This window comes from Dipteris shenzhenensis, chromosome 31, assembly GCF_047967505.1.
Source record: "Dipteris shenzhenensis isolate YYH24624 ecotype China chromosome 31, Dip_SZ_1.0, whole genome shotgun sequence".
NCBI classification, from domain to species: Eukaryota; Viridiplantae; Streptophyta; class Polypodiopsida; order Gleicheniales; family Dipteridaceae; genus Dipteris; species Dipteris shenzhenensis.
In genome coordinates this window covers 44,259,512-44,283,166 of record NC_141626.1, presented here as the reverse complement: position 1 = coordinate 44,283,166, position 23,655 = coordinate 44,259,512, and the positions used below count along the sequence as shown (strand labels likewise).

The following is a 23,655-nucleotide window of genomic DNA, read 5'->3' as shown; positions in this document are numbered from 1 at the left end:
CTGATAAATCTTCTGTAGTAAGAACACAGGCCTAGGAAACTTTGAGCTTCATGGACAGTTTTCAGCTCTGGCCATTCGTGAATGGCACGGATCTTTGCCGGATCCATCCATATCCCATCTTTGGATATTATATGCCCCAAGTAATGGATTTCTTCCAAGAAGAATTCACTTTTCTTGCTGTTTGCATAGAGCTGATGATTTCTCAATTCTTGAAACACTATAGCAAGATGTTCCTTGTGCTCTTCTTCGAACTTAGAAAAGACAATTATGTCATCGAAGAAGGTACCAGTGAATTGTCTGTAGGGTCGGAAGATACAATCCATCATCCTATTGAAAGTAGCTGGGCATTTGTGATGGAATGTAATGCTCAGTCCTTCTTCGATTCCCCAGAATCATCATCTTGAGGGAAAGCCTACTTCATGATGTTGATCTTGAGGGAAGGTGTTGAGAGTTCATGCTCAACATCATGTGATCATGTGTGCATAGCACCATCATGTGATCATATGTGCATAGCACTAACCCAATAGAGTGCTATAAAGGAAAGGGTTAGATGCCCTAACCCTAACCCTAAATGGGTTTGTATATATTCTACATTTTCAACTAAATCTAGTATACATTTGGTCATTTGTGGTATACTCTCTAGCTGTGCCCTCTCTCCTCATCTCCACTCTTCTCCTCTCCCCTCTTCATATTTTGTCAATAACGACAGAAGTTCATGAGCCTCTTCTGTAGGCTGTGGCTCTGACTCCTCAAAGATCACGTCCTTGCTGATAAAGATATGCTTCTTTACCGGTTCGAAAAGACGATAGGCCTTGGATTCTTCACTGTATCCCACAAAGATACATTTTTGGCTATGGAAATCAAGCTTCGTCTGCTCATCTTTATGCACATGAACAAATGCATTAGAACCAAAAATCCGTAAATGAGATATTGTTGGCTTCTTACCATAGTAAGCTTCATATGGAGTCTTATCATCAACAGCCTTGGTCTTGGTTCTGTTAAAATGTAAACGGCAGTGTTCACGGCTTCACCCTAGTAAGCTTTCGAAAGATTTCTCCCTCGCAGTCTCTGTGACAGCCCTGTGCTTCCACTCAACAACTCCATTCTGCTGAGATGTGCGAGCTGTAGTGAGCTGTCTCTTGATCCCATGTTTCTTGCAAAATCCATTGAACTCAGTAGAAGTGAACTCCCCCCCTCTGTCTGTGCGGAAGGCTTTGATTACCTCCCCACTCTCCTTCTCTACCTGGGCCTTCCAGTCTTTGAATTTCTCATAAGCTTGAGACTTTTTGGCCAAGCAGAATACCCAATTCATGCGACTGAAATCATCCACAAATAAAAGAAAATATCGCGAACCTGCGAATGAATTTGTTGACATTGGGCCGCAGATGTCGGAATGAACCAACTCGAGTGGCCTCTTGGCCCGTGATGAGGGCTCCTGTGGGAACTTGTCCCTATGTTGCTTGCCCTCCAAGCAAGCCCTACGAACACGATCATTGCCTGCAATCGGTGGAAGTCCATCCACCATCTTTGACTTTTGCATTTCCGCGAGAGTGCCATAATTGACATGACTAAACAGCTCATGCCCCAATTTGGATCTACCATGGTCCCCATGCACCAACAGAGCGTTGAGCCGATATAGCCCATGCTCCTCGACTCCTTGAGCCACCACCTTTCCATTTGCCTTGGATGTGGCAGTGACTTTGCCGTTGTCGAATAAGACCGACTTGTTGTGCTTGTCCATCTGACTAATAGACAAAAGGTTCTTACACAAATTCAGTACATACAGTACATCGAAAATCAGCTCCTCGTTTCTTGGAGTCGTGATGAATGGAATACTACCAACATCCTTCACAGGGCATGTCCAGTTATCCCCCACAATGACCTTGGAATCGGGATGCGTACCTTCCATGGATTTGAACCACTCCTTGTTGGACATGTGTTTTGAAGCTCCATTGTCCACGTACTAGCCTTCCTTTCCTTCATTGACTGCATAGATTGAGCAATACTCAGTAATGATAAAGAGAGCGCTGGTCGTGACGTTTGCCGATTCGGTCTTTGGCTCCTCCTTGGATTTGGACTCCTTCCTTCGCTTGAGGTCCGCCTTCTTCTTGCGGCATTCCTTAGCGGAATGACCAAGCTTTTCACAGTAGAAGCACTTCATCTGCCTCTTTTTCACTGCATCCTCGATCTTGTTGTTCTTGGGGTCTTTGAACTTACCCTTGCCGGGCTTGTCCCTTGCCACGAGAGCCCTCTCGTCCGATTGAGTAAATAGCTTTTCCCGAGCCTCTTCTTGCAATAGTAAAGGGCCAAGCTCTTCGAAGGTGAGAGGCTTGGTCCTCTTAGCTGCAGTAGCCGTAGTCACGAAACTCTTGAAACTACGAGGTAGCTTGTGTAGCGTCAGCAACGCTAGATGACTTGAGTCTACCTTCTAACCAACTACTGCAAGCTGGTTCCTTACCACCTTGAATTTTGTCAGATGGTCGTCATGAACATTGTCCCCCTCATTCATATCCAGATTGTATAGTTGATGTTGAAGAAGCAAGATACGAGATGTGTTGTCTGTTTCGTACAGATCCTTCAGAATAGCCCACGCCTCTACAGACGTCTCGGCCATCTGGATGTGCGAAAGAACAGAGTCCACTAATTTAAGAAGGTAGAAGTCTTGATGTTGGTGGAAAATGGAGGAGGAGTAGGGCAAATCAATTTAGCGTCCTCAAGGTAAGGGTTTTCAAGTGATGGAAAAAAGTTAGGTAGTATTGGATGGTAGGAGTTAGATACTTGGATTAGGAGATAGTGTTGAGAGGCATGGCAAGGAATATGGGTTACCATGGGTTTTTGGAAAGGTACGGAGGATGTTACTGGAGTTAGGGAGGAATGTGAGAAAATAAAAAAGAGAGTGGCAAGATAGGGGAGATTAAATTAAAGATAGACCACATATTCCTCTGGCAGATCTTTGTTGCTTTCAGTAGGCATTGTCAGCTTTGATATAGGATTTGTCTGGGAAGTTGATGGTGATTATTGTAGTAAGGGTAGAGTCTAGCTACTACCTGAAGACGAGGACTTCCCATCAAGCACTCATATAGTCATCGTATCAGGCTTTAACCATATGAGACTTGCATGCAGTGAGAGATAGAACATGTTGCTCTTGTCCTCATCCATCTGCTGGCATAGATTCCGGAGAGTCTTTGTGCTCACTAGCCTAGTCCAATCGAGACCGGATACTGCATGTAGCATCTTGAGTTGCAAGTGTTTCCACTGAATGCATATTCTTCCTTCAAGGTGATCCTCTTGCTAGAGGACTACAACTAGATCTTGGTATAATGCAGTGATGTCCTGTAGCAACAGATCTTTTGCTGACTCCTCCGCCTCGTCATCGGATTGACTCAGGAGTTGAAGCCCCAACTTGGAAATTATTGTCTTTCGATTTTGCAGCTCTATGCACTTTTCTTTGTGGTTACCCAGTGTTGAGGTGTATGCAAGCTTTAGACTATTGAATTGTTGAGCTGCTTTTGGCTGCCCTGGCAATTGATCATTAAGCACGCGGAGTTGAAGTATCTCTTGTTCTTGAGCATCCAGTTTTGCTTTGGCAGTAGTTCCTATGATTAATGCCAGGGAGTGGGCATCTCTATCTTCCCAACCTTCAAGCTCCTCTCCATCTACTGGAATGAGAATCTTAGTTCGAAGTAGTGTGTTGTTTTGCACATACCTACGTATGTTTACTCACTACTTGAGATGCTAGTCTCCCCGACAGTGGCGCCAAATGTTGGCTCTTTCCTACTGCTTTCGTAGGAAGAGCTGGGTATTCTATGTTTGCAAGGTTTCGAGGCTTTTTGTCACCTACAGATATATTGGGATTGTCGGTTGTAGTATATGTGTAGCTTAGGACCTCGAGTCATGTTCCGGTGAGAGACGTAGGCTTAAGTGTGGTAAGCAAACAAAGTGCATGCATGTGTAAAAGGAACATAAATCATCTTTGTTGAGGTAATGAAGGCTTTCGCCTTCATTGGGGTTGTAGGGTTTGGGAGGAGTTTAAGGGTTAGAAGGAGGTTCTAGGGTTCAGAGGGAGGTTCCAAGGTTCAGAAGGAGGTTCCACGGTTCAGAAGGAGGTTCCAGGATTCAGAAGGAGGTTCCAAGGTTCAGAAGGAGGTTCCAGGGTTTAGAAGGACACATCTTCCGGCTTTGCCTCCACTCCCATTGTCAGCTTCCACAGCTTCCAAGCCACTAAATGACTCCGGATCTTCACCTCCCAGATCGGGTAGTTTGACCCATCTAGTTTCCCTGACTCTCCAAAGTTAGGGATGGTAAAAGAGAGAAATCTGGGGGAGGAGGAAGGAAGAGAAGGGGCTGAAGAGGCAACAAATGAATCCTTGTCCTCCATCCTTGCTGTAATAGCAAACGGCAAACTGAAAATGAACTTGCACTAGATAACTTGACCACACGACAAACCTGAGTGTCAATTGGAGTCACCTTCTTGCTGAGGAACTCCGTTCAAGAACTGGAAACCCTGCTCTAATACCGTGTTGGAAAGTAGAGGATAGAATCACTCACTCCTCTCACTCCCGATCGCAGCTCATACAACACTGAAAGAGAGATAGAGAGATAGAGACAAAACTCAGATGTATTCTTCCACTAACAGTGGGCTGACAAAAGCTCAAGAGGTGAGCAGAAAACAGCAAAGAGATGCTGATACAAAAGATCTGAATGTTCTCCTCTCCCTGCACACTTGCCCGGGTGCAAGGCTGTCAGTGCTGGTGATGAGGAATGAGGGGGAGATGGTGAGCTTTATATAGGAGGGCCTGGAGCCCTCAAACTGGCCGACTAGGGAGTCGGCTCCCTGTCCAAGGTACCGACCAAGCCTGGGCCCCCTAACCGGCCTGTTTTGGTCGGTTATTTAGGGCTGCAGGTGGCCGACCAGACCATGCTGGTCTGGCCTATAAATAGGCCCCTTTGTGGGCCTTTTGGGCTGCTGATGCCAGGCCCAGATGTCCACCATATGCTGCTCCATCCCCCCCGTGTCTGCTGGCACGTTTTCCACGCAGGGTACTGCCTCCATAAAGCCAGGTATGTTCATCCCTTCCCCCTATTGTCTTCTTCCCCCTTGTCCCCTCAAATCGGGAGCTCACAGGTGGGGCAGTGACATTCTAACATCCCAAACATGTGGTATCAGAGTGATCACCTCTTCCTTGCTATGAGCGATGGTTTTGCCGAAGATGGGATTGACGGTTTTACTGAAGACGGGATTGACGTCGCTGCTCTTGGCTGAGGCTGGAGTTCACATCGTAAGCATCTGTGGCCGGCCTTGATAGAGGAAGATCACATCGTGTTTCGCTGTGGCTGGATGATACGGAGGATTCTTGGAAATAGGCTGGTCGGCGGTTTTTTTGGGCTCAAGATGGAGCTACCGAAGCAGATACGGAACTACGAATTCTTCCTTGTTGCTGGTGACCAGATTGACTGAATTCTTGTGCCTTTACGGGAGAGGATCTTCATCAGAAACAAAGATTTATTTGATGGCTCTACTCCACGTCGACCTGCATTGCTCTCTTCTCACCTGTCTTGCCATTTGACATCACTCGTCAGGTTATCATTGCAAGAGCCTAGGCTATCAAATCTAGACGTCGCTCAAGAGATGCCGTATGACAATCTATGAAGCTTGCATGCAATTCTGAAATCGACACCATCTCCTAAAGCTGTTATAAAAATCCCGTGTGCTAAATCTTCTCATGCTAGAATCAACTACCATCATTCTCGGGAGCAGCAAAAGCACTGATGGAATTAGCACCATACAACTGATCGACATATTTACTTACTATCTTGTTCTCGAACACAAAAGGAGGATCATAATTGAGACGGAAATAACATTCAATCTGACGCTCAATCTCTATCTTTGTGTGCCACCATGATAACTGCCACTATTGGGTAATGAAATTTCTTTGGCCATTCTTGGTCACGTCAAATGCTTGTTTCTTTGGAGGTACAGACCTGATCAGCTCAAGTAGCCACTTACTCACAAAATTTTGGGGCTTTTCCCATTTTTCCTTTATCTGAATTGAAGCTCCAACCATGTAAGCTTTTGGGGCTCATTGACCGGTTTTAAGGCCATCTACTCGACATTTGTAACTCCCCGCCCAACATTCAGAGAGTCATGTTGTGATTGCCTCGCGCAGTTGCTCCTATGGACTTCACCGACACATCATCTGAGGACATCGTGCCGAGTGCTTCATCAACATTCGGATGCAGGATGCGCATACATTTGTATGCAGCAACTATGCAGAGGACATCTCTCATTTCGAGAGATCTGCATTTTTTACATTTACTTTGTGTGAATGGGTCCTCTGCCTTGAGTAGTCCCTCTAAAATGAATGTTTGAAGATTCAATAAGGTTCTCTGCCCTGGGATGTCCCCCTCAAATACTTGTTAGTGTTATGCGAGTTTTTAACTTGTCAGACCTATGGGGACTTCCCATGCATAGTCATTGTCCATTCTCCCAGTTGTAAACCAAGAGACATAACCAGAGTAAGTCACACGTTGGGGTCATGAGTGTTGCTACTAGAGGTAAGCAAGCCATGAAGCTTCCCAATGTACTACTGCTGGAGTGAGGTCATCAATTTGTGGGGGGGTATGTTGGGACAAATTGATGTAATGGATCATACCAAGGGTTACAAGGTCTATGGTTGTGAGTGTGATCACATGAGTGAGTGTGTGAACACGTGTCTGTGTAGGTGTGCCTGGTTAAGTGTGACTGATGAGGTGTCAATCAGTAGGTCTGATTGAGTGAATCTAGGAGTTCATGGAGATGGTGGTATGATTATAGGATCTTGGTGGTTTCTACTATGACATCATCTATGATGTTCATTGGATGTATCTTGGTGCCTATATATTGGCCTTCTACTCATGAATAAACAATCATTATCGTGCCTCATTGTCTATCTTGTGATCTCGCATTCTTTACTTCATCATGCTTCCATGCTCTCCCCAACATCCTCCAGCAGCTCTATCAGCCTTCGCCCAATTAAAAGAGGCAATTACCCATTGGAACAATGAAATCAACCCTTCGATGTACGGACCGATGCCAACAATTATGCCATTGGAGCAGTTCTAGAGCAGAATGGTCACCTAGTCGCATCTGAGGGATGCAAGTTGATTCCCAGAGACCAAATACTCAGTATACGACAAGGAGTTATGTGTTGTCATCCATGCCCTCAACATGGAAACGTATCACCACAATGTAAATATCCTAAGTCAAACTACAGTTGACCATTTATCTGATCATAATTAAAGAGTTTTCATGTGTTAATTATGGTCAAAGAGTTCTTTTAATGGTCAAAGATACTTGACTCTGGTCAAGTAAACCTGACTTTGGTCGGGGAGACTTGATTTATCACCAAGAGGGTTAACTGCGGTTAACCAGAGAACCAAAGAGCTGACTACGGTCAGAGAGTGTTGACTTTGGTCAACGAGACTTGGCATGCGCCAAGAGGGTTAGCTACGGTTAACCAAGATGTGCCAACTTCGGTTGAAGAGACTTGACTATATTTAAGGTGCCTCGACCCTTGGTCAAAGCCCCTTAATTATGATCAAGAGCGCTGACTTCGGTCAACCAAAGAATAAATATATATGTTTATAGTTGTTATGTGTGCACATTTGTTCAGTGGGGATGCCCACCGTGACTAGAATTAGTCCACATTGTGTTATTTGCATGCAAAGCGCTAAAAATGAATGGGTACCATGGTGGTGCGCTTTAATTAATTGTTGCAGGTACTAGGAAGAGTGATTTTCCTAAGCGCAATGAGCCTAACAAGAGTCTAGGAGGTGGTTCGCGTGACCAAGTGCTTCGAAGACTCCAAAGTTGCCCTTAGTGGCATGTAATTAGGAAAGTAATGTAGAAATTGACAAGTGGCTTGTTGCCAAGAAGGGGAGCTTGAGAGCTCATGTAGTTTGAATTCACGTTTGGATTTTGTGTAAACAGCTTCCACGCTGAACTCATGTACTGCATTTTCTCTCTGATGAATAAAAACATTCGGGGGGGTCCAGCCCGACGATTGTCCTGGGCCCTAGTGTATCTATTGAGAGAGAGAGAGAGGGAGAGAAAATGAGAGTGTCTTTGCTGTCTTTTACGAAGTGGGATTTCAAAGCGTTTTTTATATGGTCAACATTTCACAGTCTGCACAAATCATCAAGCCTTGCAGTGGCTTCAAACCACGCCCGCTGCTCAGTGGTCAAACCAGATGGAGCCAACAGTTTGGCGGCTTGATCACATATCAGCCAAGATCAGAGAATGTTGTGGCAGATGCTCTTAGTAGACAAGGAATGGTCACCTCTATCTCCATAGTGCAAGAGTCCTCTCTAGCAGAGATGCGCCACCATACCATACAAATCCATATTTCCAGACGCATTGGTACAAAGTCATGTTGGACGCACAAGCCAACGACTATGCTATACATGATGGATGGTTGTTCTTCAAAGGACGCCTGTGTGTTGCCCCCATACCATGCTACCATACTCTATGATATGCGTGATTCTCCAGCTATTCGCAGACACAAAGGGATTGCAAGCGCTCTTGAGAAGATCGAGCGCATTTTTTTCTAGCCACATTTACCCAATGATGTTCATCAATCTGTATCTCATAGCCACCTGTGCCAACAAGTGAAGGTATCCAATGGGAAGCTACTAGGATTACTCCAACCCCTTGAGTGCAGATTAGCATGGACTTTGTTACGAGCCATCAGTACTAGGAACACCATGTGCCTGACCATTGTGGACAGGTTTAGCTTATTCCATGCAAAGGCACCATCGACGCACACGACACAGCTCGTCTTTTTCTCAAATGGTGGTATCCCATTTGTGGCATGCCCTATATCATTGTATCCGACAAGGATTCCAAATTCACTAGTGAGAGCCCTGTTCAACAACTTTGGTACCAGCAGCTTTCATCCACAATCTGATGGTGAGTCAGGAGTCTACAACCAGCTATCGTTTGAAACTCTGAAGTGCCGATGCTCAGTCCCGCTGGGAGAAGTACTTAGCACTAGTTCAAGGGAACTTGAACGACACCTATTCTTCCGTTGTGGGTCAGACTCCCTATGAAGCAGCTTTCGGCAACAAATTCAAGTCCCTTCTCACTAGGACATCCGAGAAGGTATACAAGGCCGATCATATCACAGAGACCTATGAACAGATCATGGAGTCAGTGAAGGACCGCATTGCCAAAGCCCTAGAGACCTACCGAACACAAGCCAACAAGCACAAGCATGACGTGAGTTACAAGGAAGGGCAGTAGGTCAATCTTCAGATCATGAAGAAACGCTTGCCCATCGAAGCTTTGGCCCCTTTCCAGCAGTCAAAGTAGTGAATCATGTGGCCATGAAGTTGCAGTTACCTTCGACATGGACCATGCATCCCGTTTTTCATGTGTCGTGGCTTAAGCTGTATGTGGATCAAGCGGAGTAGCCTGAAATTATCGATGAAGCAAACCTCACTTCATCGGTTCAAAAGAGGTACTAGCAATCGACAATGCTAGTATGCAGTCAAGTTCAAGCACAGAGGCTCCCACAAGGCACGAAGATGATTTTTTCACAAATTATCCAAACCTCCTCGCAGCATACAAGGCGGCCTTTTCCATACCCTAGTTCGAGTCTCAGCAAAAGGGGATGTCAAGCATCTGCAGCCCGTGGACATCCTAGACTACACAGGTAGCCAGTGCAACAGTCACGTCAGCAGCCACGCAGGCAGCCATGCAGGACTGCCACATAAACGGATGTTAGACAAGCCAGGTCAGCAGGTGACGTCCATAAGCAAACACCACGTCAACGATGAGAGCACTCTCCTTCTTCCGTTCTTGCTTCCGTTGAGAGCACTCTCAACTGGTATCAGAGCCCGGGTGATCTAGCTGAGCGTGCATGAATGCTTGGAAGCTCAGTAGCTCTGTGGGAGGAAGGAGAAGCTTTGTGGGAAGCTTTGTGGGTGACTTTACTTGCATCCGAGTGTGCAGAGACCTTGGAGGAACCTTTGGAAAAGTCACTTTGGTTTTGCGAAGTGGTTTTGAGAGCCTGTTAAGAGCTTTCAAAGAAAAAGTCGTTTTTTGAGCTTTTCCCTGTTCCGTTCGATGACAGAGACTCTGTATTGACTTGTAAAGGCAACTATTGCTTGCTTTTGGTGTCCACATTACTTCAGGAGCTTGGAAACACCTTCATTCTTGAATCTGGGATCATTTCAGTGGATTTCTGACTCACTGTGTCAGTTCCTGCGTTTTTTGCCTGGGTGTTGGAACTCAAGTTTGGAGCAACCATTTGCAGATCTGTCAATTCCGGTGGACTCAGGAGGTCCTAAAACTTCTATGTTGCTCATCATTCGCACTCCGGTGAAGTTTACAGATAGCTCTGTTTCCAAAAACGTTTTTCAGTCCGTGTGTTGGACCCAGTGATTGAGACCACGGTTTCCAAAACCGTCTGTCCCATTGCGTTCCGGACGCCCAAAAACCCCTACCTATCAGTTCTTGCACGATTCGGTGGAGGATTTTCAGAGTTATAGATCTCTGTGTATTCGATTCCGTCTCTCTGTTATGCATTTTTTCATACTAAGGTTTTGAAACCTTAGATTTATACCACATGGCAGTGGATAAGTATTGACTCCCATTTCTCACTCATCGGTTGGGATTTTGAAGTTCTGGCAGAAGAGAGATATTTGCAGATTTTCTTGTTGAGTCCGATTATGCAATGGCGCCCATGTTTTGAGGCATCTCAGGTTCTATTTTCAGTAGCGCTCATTACCGTGGGACTATGATTTCTTGAGCATACCTTATGCAGATCACTCTGGTTGCAGTTTGAGCAGTGTGCGCTCATTCGTGATATGCATTGGGTTGCAGTGGATGATTTATAGGCCATTTGGATGCATTGCGGTCCTTGTTGGATGCGCTGATAGGCCCAAATTGCCTTGTGGGATGCTATTTTTTATGGACGCTTTGCACATGGATGCTATTTTAAGTTGAGGGACAGCTTTGACACATTGCAGGTGATGCACTGATAGTGCTATGCTCTCTTGGATGAGATATTATTGATGCATATGCCAGTGGACAGTGTTTATGCTTGAGTCATCTGGCACTTATTGGCATTTTCTTTTGGGTCAGATTTGCTCATATGGATGCATAGTATATGCACATGAGTCAGATGCATCTTTTGATGCTTTGAGCTTTGAGTTTTGGTGATATTTCACTCTATTGGTGTGATTCTCTCTTGCAGGCACTAGCATTTGGGATTTTGTTTCATTTGCATCATGGCATCCTCTTCCATGTCTGAAAAGGAGTTTTTCAGCATTAAAAAGTTTGATGGGACAAACTTTTCTTTGTGGAAAGAACAAATAAGGGATGTGCTTATTCAAAAGAAGCAGATTAAACCCTTGGCAGGTATTGAAGCTAAGCCTGCGGATATGTCTGAGGATGATTGGAATGAGTTGGATGCATTAGCAAAGTCTACTATTAGACTTCATCTTGCAGAGTCAGTTTATTTCACAGTAGTATAAATGAGCAGACTACGGAAGATTTGTGGAAGAAACTGTGTGCCACTTATGAGAAGGAAACTGCCTCTAATAAAGTTTACCTCATGAAGAGGTTGTTTGAGCTGCAGATGAAGGAAGGGGTCTCCATTGCTTCTCACTTGAATGAATTCAATATTATTTTCAGCCAGCTTCAGGCTCAGAAAATGAATTTTGATGCGGAGACTAAGGCAATATTTCTCTTATGTTCATTGCCATCCTCATGGGATACCTTCCGTACAGCTGTCAGTAACTCTGCACCTGGTGGAGTACTGAAATTTGATGATGTTGTGGGTAGCTTGTTGGCCGAGGAGATTAGACGGAAGTCTATGGATGGCAACAAGCAGGATGCAGCCTTAAATGTGCAAAGGGGCAGATCACAGTTCAAGGGGAAGTCCCAAGAAAGAGTGAAGTCACGTAGCAAATCCAGGGCACGGAACATTGAGTGTTACCACTGTGGCAAGAAGGGCCATATGAAAAAGGATTGCTACAAGCTGAAAAGAGAGCAAAAGGATAAGAAAAAGAATGCAAATTGGGGTGCAAATCAAAAGGAAGAGAGTCCAAGGGAGGACAAAGGAAAAGTGAAGATCGAGGAGATCAATGCAGTCACACATGATAGTGACAATGATGTTCTCTTCATGTCTACTTTATCTGCAGAGTTGCTTACCACTTCAGATGATGCATATTCCCAGGATTGGATTTTGGATTCTGGTGCTTCATTCCATGTTACTCCCCATAGGGAATGGTTCTCCACTTATGATAGTGGAAAGACAGGTTGTGTGCATCTTGGAAATGACTATGCATGTGACATAGTGGGAGCAGGTGACATAAAGTTTTCTTTTGCAAATGGGTCTGCATTTGTTTTGAAACATGTGAGACATGTGCCTAAGCTGACCAAGAGTCTTATTTCAGTGGATCAGCTAGATGATGCTGGTTTTCACATCACTTTTGGCTTTCAAAGTTGGAAAATTCAGAAGGGCTCTATGCTTTTGGCCAGGGGTGCCAAGTGTGGGACTTTGTATCCCTTACATGTATCAGGGGTATTTGATCATGTTGTTGCAATAACCGAGCAGCCAAGCACTTCTTTGTGGCATTGCAGATTGGGGCACATGAGCCAGAATGGAATGAAACTCTTATGCCGTTTGGGTTATGTACCGCATTTGAGTTTCTCTGATTTTGAATTTTGTGAGCACTGTCTCTATGGGAAGCAGACTAAATCAGCCCATAAAAGAAGGGGAAAGAAAGAGTTTGAAAAGCTTGATTTGGTGCCTTCAGATGTATGCGGTCCCATGCCTACACGGTCATTAGGCGGGGCTGAATACTATGTGACATTCATTGATGATGCAACTAGGAAAGTGTGGGCTTATGCTATAGCTCGGAAGAGTGATGTATTCCAGGTATTTCAGAAATGGCTGGCCTTGGTTGAGAATCAGTCAGGTAGAACGCTTAAATGCCTACGGACTGACAATGGTGGAGAGTATCTCTCTCATGACTTTCAGCATTTCTGTGATACACGTGGGATTAAGAGGGAGCTCACATCCCCTCGTACTCCAGAGCAAAATCCTGTTGCAGAAAAGATGAACTGTACCATTCAAGAAAGGTTGCAATGCATGCTTTCCAATGCAAGTCTTTCTGGTGGTTTTTGGGCTGAGGCAATGAAGACTGCAGTGCATGTGATCAATAGATCACCTAGTAAGAGTTTGGATGGTGGTATTCCTGAAGAGGCATGGAGTGGCAAGAAGCCCTCTTACTCTCATTTGCGTATATTTGGGTGTGAGGCATATGCACATGTGCCAAAAGAGCTTCGAAAGAAGCTAGATCCTAAGTCTAGGAAATGCATCTTTCTGGGTTATGGTGAAAGTGGAGAGATGGGCTATCGTCTCTGGGATCCAGAAGCAAAGAAGATCATACGCAGCCATGATGTGGTCTTCAATGAGAAGAAGATGCATAAGGCACCCATGAGGGATGTGGAAATGAGGAGAATCACTTTCCAGGATGTGAATCCACCTGCATATGTTGATAGACAGCAAGCTGTCCATGCACCAAATGTGCAAGAAATGGTACAACCAAGTACTCCCACAGGTATACAATCAAGGGTAGATGATGGATCATCTATTGGTGGAAATGATGAGCCAAATGTGGCTGATATGCAAGTGGGACAGCAAGCTGAAATGCCCTTGAGAAGATCATCTAGAGTGTCTAGACCGCCTGATAGGTTTGTTCCAGGGGTAGACTATGTGATGCTTACTGATTGCGGGGAGCCTTCTTGCTACAAAGAGGCTATGATGCGTGAGGATCAACGCAAGTGGGAGTATGCTATGCAATCAGAGATGAGTTCACTTATGAAGAATAAGACTTGGGACTTGGTTTCTTTGCCACATGGAAAGAAAGCATTGCCATGTAAATGGGTCTACAAAATGAAGGTCACAGGTGATGATGTGCCTAGGTACAAGGCCCGTTTGGTTGCTAAAGGGTTCAAGCAAGAGAAGGGTGTGGACTTTGATGAGATATTCTCTCCAGTTGTGAAGATGACCACACTTAGATGCATGCTTGGACTAGTGGCAGCAGAGGATATGGAGCTTATGCAGATGGATGTCAAGACAGCTTTCTTGCATGGGGATTTGCATGAGGAAATTTACATGGTGCAGCCGGAGGCTTTGAAGAAAAGGGCAAAGAGCATTTAGTTTGCAAGCTGAAGAAGAGTCTCTATGGTCTTAAGCAAGCGCCTAGAGAATGGTATCAGAAGTTTGATGCTTTCATTCGGTCCCAGGGTTTTAGAAGGAGTGAAATTGATCACTGCCTCTACACTAAAAGGGCTAAGGATAGTAGCCTGATAATCCTGGCACTATATGTGGATGATATGCTATTGGCTAGCAAGAATACTTATGAGCTAGATGCATTAAAGGCCAAGTTGCATGAGGCCTTTGATATGAAGGATTTGGGATTTGCAGGTCATATTCTTGGTATGCGCATCACGCGTGATCGGAGTAGGAAACTCCTTTGGCTTTCACAAAAAGAGTATGTTACAAAAGTATTGCAGCGTTTCAATATGGAGAGGGGGAAGGCAGTGAGTACTCCATTGCCTCCATATGTGAAACTGAGTCATACAGATAGTCCCAAATCAGATGAGGAGAGGGCCATGATGGCCAAGGTTCCTTATGCATCAGCGGTTGGGAGTCTTATGTATGCTATGATAGCTACTAGACCAGACATTGCATTTGCAGTGGGAGTTGTTAGCAGGTATATGGCTAATCCAGGAAAGAGGCATTGGGAGGCAGTTAAGTGCATCATGAGGTACATGAAGGGTACCAAGGAGATGTGCATTTGCTTTGGTAAAGGAGACATGCGTGTACTTGGGTACACAGATTCAGACTATGCAGGGCATGTGGATAGTAGGAGACCCACTTCTGGTTATGTGTTCACCTTTGCAGGTGGTGCAGTGTCGTGGATGTCTCGTGCACGGAAGTGCATTGCTTTGTCTACCACAGAGGCTGAGTATGTTGCAGCCACAGAGGGTTGCAAGGAGGCTATATGGCTTGATCGGCTAGTGGGAGATTTGGGGATTCATACAGGTGTACCGACATTGCATAGTGATTCTATGAGTGCTATTCAGCTAGCACGGAATCCGGTCTTTCATGCAAAGACCAAACACATTGAGGTCAGGTACCATTTCATCAGGGAGGTACTTGAGGACAAGCGCATAGAGCTTGTCAAGGTTCATACAGATGATAACCCTGCAGATATGCTGACGAAGAGTCTACCTAGTCAGCGGTTTGAGTATTGTCGTGTATTAATGGGCATTGGATAGTATGCTCACTGGTTGTTCTCCCTTAAAGGCACATTGTCCTTTAAGTGGGAGGTTGTGGGGGTTAAAGGTCACTGTGCCTTTACCCCAGTTATGTACAATACTCAAACACATATATAAATGAATGAAAAAGAAGATTAGGGTGATTCTGCACCCACCAAAATTTGTGTGGCTCTCTGTCTCCCTCTCCCTCTCTCTCTCTCTCTCCTTCCGTTCTTGCTTTCGTTGAGAGCACTCTCACAGGGCAGCAGAAGACTGCAGCAGACCAGCAGCCCCTCCAGCCCTTCAATTAATCTACAGTAAAATGCAATGAAAAAAGAGGTGTGAAGGGCTGAAAGTGCAGTCCTGAACTCTGTGTTGGTGAAAGGTGCATCAAGCAAGACCTTCATATCCGATTTCACCAACAAAGGGATGCTCTGCCAAATAACCTATCTAGCATCCTCTCTATCCCGTGTCTCAGGATCAGCAGTAAGAAGGGCGGCATAAAAATCTGAAGCTATGCACAAGACAACATCAGGATCTGTCTGTAAAACCCCATGTGAGTCAATAAGCTGGGATACACTCTCTCTACTATGTCTACGGCCAATGTCTACGGCCAAGAGTAGAGAAAAAGTGTTTATTGACTTTGCCACCCATCTGAATCCAGAAGGACTCCCGTGCATGAAAGGCATACTCTACTCTCTGATCAAGCAATACCTGCTGATGAGCCCTTGCTGCAGCAAGGCGCTCCTGAATCCAAGCATTTAAAGGTTGTTTCTGCTCTTCCCTTTGCAAAGCTGCCAACTGCTAGCAAACACCAATCTCACGTCTGAGAATATCTCGTCTCCTGGTACAAGCAATTGAGAGATAGAAGTCACTAATACTAGAAAGGGCAGCAGCAACCTGTGATGGCAAGGGCTGCCCACCCTGGACATGAGAAACCCATATCTGCAGGGCTGCCTCTGTAAGGTCCTCCTCTGTGTACAAGGCATTTGGAATCCTGATGCTGGCAGATCGGCCTCTCAAGTGAGGCTCTGAGATAGCCACCACAACATGAAAGTGGCCTGAAGTGGAAACCCCATCAGCAATGCATACCGATCCACCTCTGTCAAGTGCCCAATCATCTACATAGAATCTGTCAATACGTGCATGAATAGGCATCTGCTGCCTCCTGTTCGACCACCAAGAGAACAGGAGGGATTGTGGCTGAATAAGAAAGGCATCGTCCAACCAAGTATCTCTGCCACAGTAGTGAAAAAGGAAGGCATCCCAAGCTGCTCTCTCGAAAGAGTGAAGTCCTCCTTCTCTACCCCCTTTTTTGTCTGACGGTAACTCAACCATGTTAAAGTCACCTCCAATCACCCATGAATCCGCAATGGGGGCCCAGGAGAGCAAATCCTTCCACATAATGACATGTTCCCCTCTAATGTTGGAGGCATACAGGTTGAGGAAACCAACCTTACACCCCCCAATCAAGAGAATAATCCACTAAGCTCTAGAGGGAATAATGACTCCGTGTCCAACAACCAAGGGGAGAACCAACTGCGAAACTGAAATAGAAGTGCCCCCCCTGGTCCCCAAGGCAGGCGACCAAAAAGTGTGGCCAGAAAGCAGTTTGCCAGACTTAGAGCAATCACATGCATCCAACTTGTGTTCCTGGATAAGAAGGATATCAATAGCACCTCTAGTGACACCTGGATGAAGCTGATTCCGGATCAGCTACCTACGGCGACGGTGTGGAACTCCGCCTAGGCCCTGTATGTTCCAGCTAACTATCCTCATCGATAGGAGGATGCTGGATGGAAAGGCTTACCCGACCTAGTAGAGGAGACCAGCTTCCCCTGGGCCGAAACACTCCTGCTGAGGGCAGGAAGCTCAACAGGTGAAAGGATCCCTACACTTGCTGAGGAGGAGGTCCTGTCAAAAGGAATCCCAATGACTGGGACCCCTAAGGTGGAGGGCACAAACTCCTCATCATCCATGAAAGTCGCCGAATCGGCCAATGTCGAAAAAGAGTTCCTGAGAAGCAAGTCTGGCCGAGGAGTGCGAAGAATACCTGCACTCGTGGAGAAAGGAGGAGAAGGACCTGCATATGTAAGGGAAATATTCCTTTATCTATACACATCATTTTTTGCTCTTGTCTATAGCGGCCCATCAGTATGATGATGGCCGTCGACTACTCTTGATGGCTGGAAGAGCTGATCGTTTATAGTGGCCCTCCGAAGAGGGAAAATGAATAATGAACAATGTCTGGCGCAGAGGGCTGAATACAACTGTAGAATAGACAAGTAATGTATGGAGGGAAATCTCACTACAAAAGAGAACTTGATACTGGGATATGATTGGAGATTATATTACTTCAGCCCTGCAGGGCATTTGGGACTCTGGTGAGATGCCCGGGTCGCTTACAGAGGATCTCATCCACCTTATCCCGAAAGGGGGTTGCAGAAATCTTGTCCCAGTGGAGGCCTATCACACTTCTAGGGACTTGTTACAAGATTCTCGCCAAGGCAATCAGCCTCCGATTGCAGCCCCTTCTCCCAGATCTCATTCATGACACTCAGACGGGATTTGTGCATGGCAGAAGCATTTTTTATAACATTTTCTCTTTTTGGAAAGCCTCAGAGCGGGCCATGCAGAACGACCAAAATCTAGCCATTCTACTTTTGGATTTTGAGAAAGCTTATGACAGAGTAGATTGGGGTTTTTTGGAGGGCACCCTTCTACGTTTTGGCTTTACTGATGCTTGGATCAAAGGTGTTTCCTCTTTGTACAGATCAGCCCACAGCCAAGTACTTATTGGTGGGGTAAGGGGTCAGAGATTTCAGATTTTCAGATCAGTCCGTCAAGGATGCCCCCTTGCTCCTTTCCTTTTTGTGTTCGTGGCCGAAGCTATGAGTATCTATGTTAGATCTCAAGCTGACATCTTTGGGCTGAGACTTCCCCTTAGAAGGGAAGAGGAGTTACTTGACAGTGAGTTGGCAGATGACACAGCAGTTTACTTGGATGCCACTCCACAAGCGCTCACTTCTTTCAGGACAGCATTGGATTTATTTTGCTTGGCGGCGGGGGCGCAAATAAATTGGCATAAATCCAATGGCTTTTGGATCAGTGATGAGGACACTCCAGTTTGGGGGCTTGACATAGGATTCACTTGGGTTCAGAGGGGTGTGCCTGTCAGGTATTTGGGCTGCCAGGTCGGCTTGGATATTTCTTCCACGCATCAGTTTGCTCCCGTGTTGGAGAGCATCAGGAGGAAGCTACTTTTTTGGAGCTCAGCCAAGCTGGATCTTGCTTCTAGAGTTGTGGTAGTCAACCAGGTCCTCTTGGCCACGGCCTGGTTTGTTTGTTCTTGCTGGTGTTGTTCTAGGGACTGCATCACTCAGCTCAGGAGACCGATCAGAAATTTTCTTTGGAGTGGGCTTGATGGCATAGGAGATGCCTTAGCCAGGGTGGCTTGGGAGACCCTCATCCTCCCTACACAGGAAGGGGGTCTTAATATTATTGATCCAGATTTATAGTGCAGAGCTTTACTTTGCAAGTTGGTGGTGCGGGGACTTATGCCAAGGCAAGAACCGTGAAAGGCCTTTCTTATTAGCAGCATACACAGGTGGACACCCTCTTCAGGAGGAGACTAGATGAGCAGGTGGATCTTCACCACAGCACACCTCAGATCACCTTCGTCCCCTCTCGTGGTTGCCATTCTGAAAGCATGGGCCAGTTTCAAGAGCACTCTTCGGAGGATTCCTCCTTCCTCTCATGAAGAGATTGATAGGCAACCCATCATGTGGAATGACAGTATTTTAGATGATCATGGCAGACCACTTGGGGCCTCACTCTACATGCAATGGTCCAGGTGGGAGAGGGGACCTGCATCATCTTTGGGGTCTTGGAAAGCTTTCCGCAGGCTTCTAGAGGAGACCAAATCTCAGTTGACAGGACATCTCAGAGGGAGTGCAAGAAGGATCTTGCAGATTGAGGCAGCCCTTCCAGATGATTGGGTAGACAGATGATATGCCACTCACTTGCTCCACTTGGGCAGGTACTTTTACGAGAGGCGGTTTTCCGCTTCAAGTGTTGGCCTTTCAAGATGCACAGGAGGATGCTTTAGTTTTTAGTGTGTAGGATGGTGGCAGATTGCTCAGATCTACAGAGGACATCTTGCTTGAGTCTGCTTTTCAGCCTATCAGGGTTGTAGGTCTTTTGGTGCAGGGATCAGATTCAAAGTGGTTCCTTGACCCAGACCCGGCTACTCTCCACCGGATCTTGGAGGCTTTGGCTCTACGGGGAAGTTCCCATTAGGTATTTGCAGTGGGACCCTGGAGAGTGGGAGTGGATTGATGCAGGGCATCGATAGAAGACCATCCCCTTCTTTTGTTACACGGTCAGTAATGCCAAGAGATTTCAGCTCAGTAGTAGAGGTTGGAGACCTTCCAGAGTTCCTCATTGGGAGACATTTAATATCACTGCAGATCTACAGAGGTGCTTCTGGAGGAGACTCTGGAAATCCCACAGAAATAGGAAGATCACTCTCTTCTTTTGGCTCTCTATCCATGGTGGAATTGCAGTGAACCTTTGGAGATCCAGGTTCGGAGCCGACCCTACTTGCCCTCGTTACCTCTCTGCTTCGGAGAGTATTCAGCATTGTTTATGGGATTGCAGACAGGCGAGGATGATTTGGATGGAGGTATCCAAGATTTTCAATCACTTTGCCCACTCCCCATTCTTTATGACATGGGGCTCAGTGGCTTGGCTTTCTCTTACAGGGCCTCAGGTATTCTATGAGACTTGACTCCTCTCGGGCCATTTTGGTTCGACGTCATCAGATTGAGTCGTGTTCGTTGGATGTGGTACCACACCTTCCTTTTACAGATGTACATGCCTCTGTGGATACTTCTTGGGAGATTTTAGCGAGCATAGCATCATGGCATATCTGGAGAGCCAGATGCACAGAGGCTATGGAGGGTACTCAGAGTCATCCCTCGCACACTTTGGCTAGTATCTGGACAGACACCGTACATACTTTGATGGCCATATGGATGAGTATGCAGGGAGACTCCCGTGCAGCCTCAACTAGAAGGGCTTCTTTCTTCAGGGAATGGAAGGATTCTCCTTTCTTCTCTGAGACTCCTAGAGGGTTGAGGTGTCACTTTCAGCCTCGACCTTGGTTGTTTTCCACCTCACTTTGAGGGGGTTTTATTTATCCTCATGATTTCATGATGTATTCCGCTTTGAGCTTGCTCTCGCGGGTTTTTTCTCTTACTTAATAGAAGTCTATTTCTTGGGAAAAAAAAAACGAGTCGAAAACAGGCTGCAAGGCTCAAAAAGCTCTGGCTTGCCATGCCAAACAAAGACATGCATGTAACAGCATAACTCGATGGCAGGTGAATTTTCAAGCTGGTGAACAACACGCAAGACCTTACATGTTCACTACTCAGAGGTCGTGACAAATAGTAGCAAGGGCAGGAGAACTTTATGGTGGGAGGCCCAGTCTAAGTGGAAGGAGTGCCAGCTTGCTCAAAATATCTTAAAAATTGCAGAACTTATGATTACCGCTTTTAGAACATCCATCTCCAATAATATGACTAAGGTGAAGATGTCCGCCAAAGTGTCGCAAAAAACGTGCTTACCTTAACAAAAGAAGCATACGGTGCAGCCCGTGCGCCAGTTTTTCTTAAGAACTCTGCAACAAATATCAAAGAACTTTCTCGCCCCTTTTGTGCGCTTCTATCGCGACTGAACAGCAATCTTTCCACCGTATTGAAAACACCCGTCGCAGGATCAAAAACGGCAGATAATGCAAGTGAAATATCCTGATCTGTGACCAAGTCTTCACAAAATCGTGATATGTCATTTATGACCTCAGCAACTTCAGCTGAGGCACCTCTTTGAGCAGCTTCTGTCTCCTCTTTAAGTGATGAAAAGTACTGTGAAAGCTTTTGATCCATTGAAAATTTCCCAATTCCTATGTAGATTGCTCACAGCGTCAAAAATGCTCGCAATGGACCGTCATCTTAATCTCAATCCTGTATGGCCCTTGTTAGACAATACCGATTAATCAGATGTCATTCCTCGCTCTGGATTTTCAAACAGAATTTCGTAAAGGCCATTCTCTGATGAAGGCAGTGAGATTTCCGGGAGCAGTGATATTCATAATTAGACGTGAAGGAGGTTCAGATGATGATCGGACTCCATTTTGGATGTCCTTGAGTAATCTAAAGCTGATTCTGCAGAGCAAACAAGGTACAGAAATTGATTAAGTCGATTGTTGAAGTGAAAACACCAACATGAAGCAGGGATATGATGAATAGACGCATCAACGCCCCAATCGACTGTAGTCTGCGATCAAAGCGAAAGCCAAAATTACGTAGCTCAGTGGGAGCAAGCGCTATTTATAGGAAAACGTCCCGCCAAAGCTTCAGCTTACGTGGCTTGCTTGCGTGGCTCGGTCTTTGCCAAGGTGCGGGTAGCCTTAGCAGCGACGTGAATTTTGGAAAGGAGAAAATTATTGTTTTATGGAAAAAAAAAATTTTCGTTTTTCGTGATTGGCCTGCAGGTTCTTGACGGCGGTTGCATGGTAGGTGTAGCATGCATGCTCCACGTGTTCAGTGGCTGCAAAAGGAGAATTCATGATCACGATATTCGTGTAGTTTACTTCGTCAATTCATGCACCGTCTCCGTTAATCCCTCTCTTGCTCTCTTCGTCAGCGCCATCAATTGGCGTATTCATCATTCGCTGCTGTTATCGTTGAATGAAGGAGCTTCCGGAGAGAGGCTACGATTCGAGGAGAAATCGGTATTCTTGCAACTTGCGAGGTCTCAAGCAATAGGTAATTTGCAAGGATCCGATCATGGAATTGTGGATTCTGCAACAGGTACTCTGCATGCACCCGAAGGTCAATTATATGTCGACTCCTGCTCTTTTCTCGATTTGCATGAATAATTCTGACTACGCACGAACTTACAAGCAAGGGTCTGAGAGGTGAAGCGTTCGGAATAGTGAATTGCGGAGTTGTCGTCGTCAATTGTTGTAGGACCCCATACTCGCTAAACCACTCTGCTCAGCCACCTGATGCGCCGTCATGATTTATTGTTATTGATTAAGCCTGTTAATTTCATTTTCAACGAAGCTTGGACTGCATTAGTAAATAGCTCTGTTGATTGGATTGTGAAAATCCTTCGAAGGTGTCGTTATTATATGCCTTGTTCCTCTATAAATTGCGACTCTAATGGAGTTGTTGCTCACAAGCTTTCATACTTTGAGAAGAAGCTTCTTCGCAAGCAATGGAAGGGTCGAGTGACATGATGGAGACAAATAGCTGCGCCTTCAAGAAGGGCGGATATGCATTTCTTTTTTGGCTTCGTTTTACTTCCAACGTCCTTCCTTACTTCCAATTCTAAATAGTTACACCTTTTCTGCAAGACTAGCCAAAGCTTGCCCCGACCTCGTACCACCTCCTCACACGCCAAAGCCAGAGAAAGTTTTGGACTCGGAAGCTGGAGACGACGCGTTCAAAAAGATCAAGGAAGGTCATGGTAAAAAAGCTCATACTGTATGCAAAATTATCTACTTACTTATTCTCCTTCGACTATTTGCATGAACGCGATGAATAACTTGGGTTGACGCTTTGCTCTCTAGGTTCTTCAAGGAGAACAATTTTGGTGCCACGCATACAAACCTCCTCCTTCTACTCTACCTTTCCTCTGAATTCTGTTGCATAGATCCCTCCTTTGATCTCCTCTGCTATCTCGACCAATCCCACCTCTTTTATCCTCCATAGTATTCTGTATTTCTAGCTCCGAACTCCTGAGTCATGTAATCCTCCTCTAGATCCATAGATTATTCGCCTCCTCTCCTCTACTGTTGAATGATGGGTGAGCTCCTTTCTTGCATCCGCTGATGCGTGCCCAATCGACCCACGAATCCTCTCCTCCGTCTACTGTAAACCTATGGATTTGCTGTCACCTCGCTTACCTCCCAGTTCTAGAGCTGGCAGATTTTTTCTTGCGTAGATACCTCCTATGATCTCCTCTGCTATCTCAACCATTCCCTCCTCTTTTCTCCTTCACAGTATTCCGCCGAACTCTTGACTCACATAATCCTCCTGCTGTTCCGTAGATTATTTGCCTCCTCTCCTCTACTGTTCAATGATGGGTGGCCTCTTTTCTTGCATCCGCTGATGCATGCGCACTAGACCCACATATCCTCTCCTCCGTCTACTGTACATCTCTAGATTCGCGTATCTCCTCACTTAGCTTTTAGCTTCTAGAGTTGGCAGAATCGTCGTTGCTGCTCAATCCTCTCACTGTTTGCTGCGTAACTTTAACCAAGCCACTTCGAA

At 45.7% G+C, this 23,655-nt stretch overlaps 1 protein-coding gene across 1 annotated transcript in view; it reads right to left on the bottom strand.

Moving 5' to 3' along the window:
* Positions 1-21,628, bottom strand: part of LOC147881500 (uncharacterized) — a 237,949-nt gene extending 216,321 nt beyond the window's left edge. Inside the window, exon 1 of the mRNA XM_087402306.1 lies at positions 20,944-21,628. Within this exon, the coding sequence (XP_087258432.1) occupies positions 20,944-21,261 (318 nt within the window). The 5' untranslated portion in view covers positions 21,262-21,628. The remainder of the gene's footprint in view (positions 1-20,943) is intronic.
* Between the last annotated feature and the right edge of the window lie 2,027 nt (positions 21,629-23,655).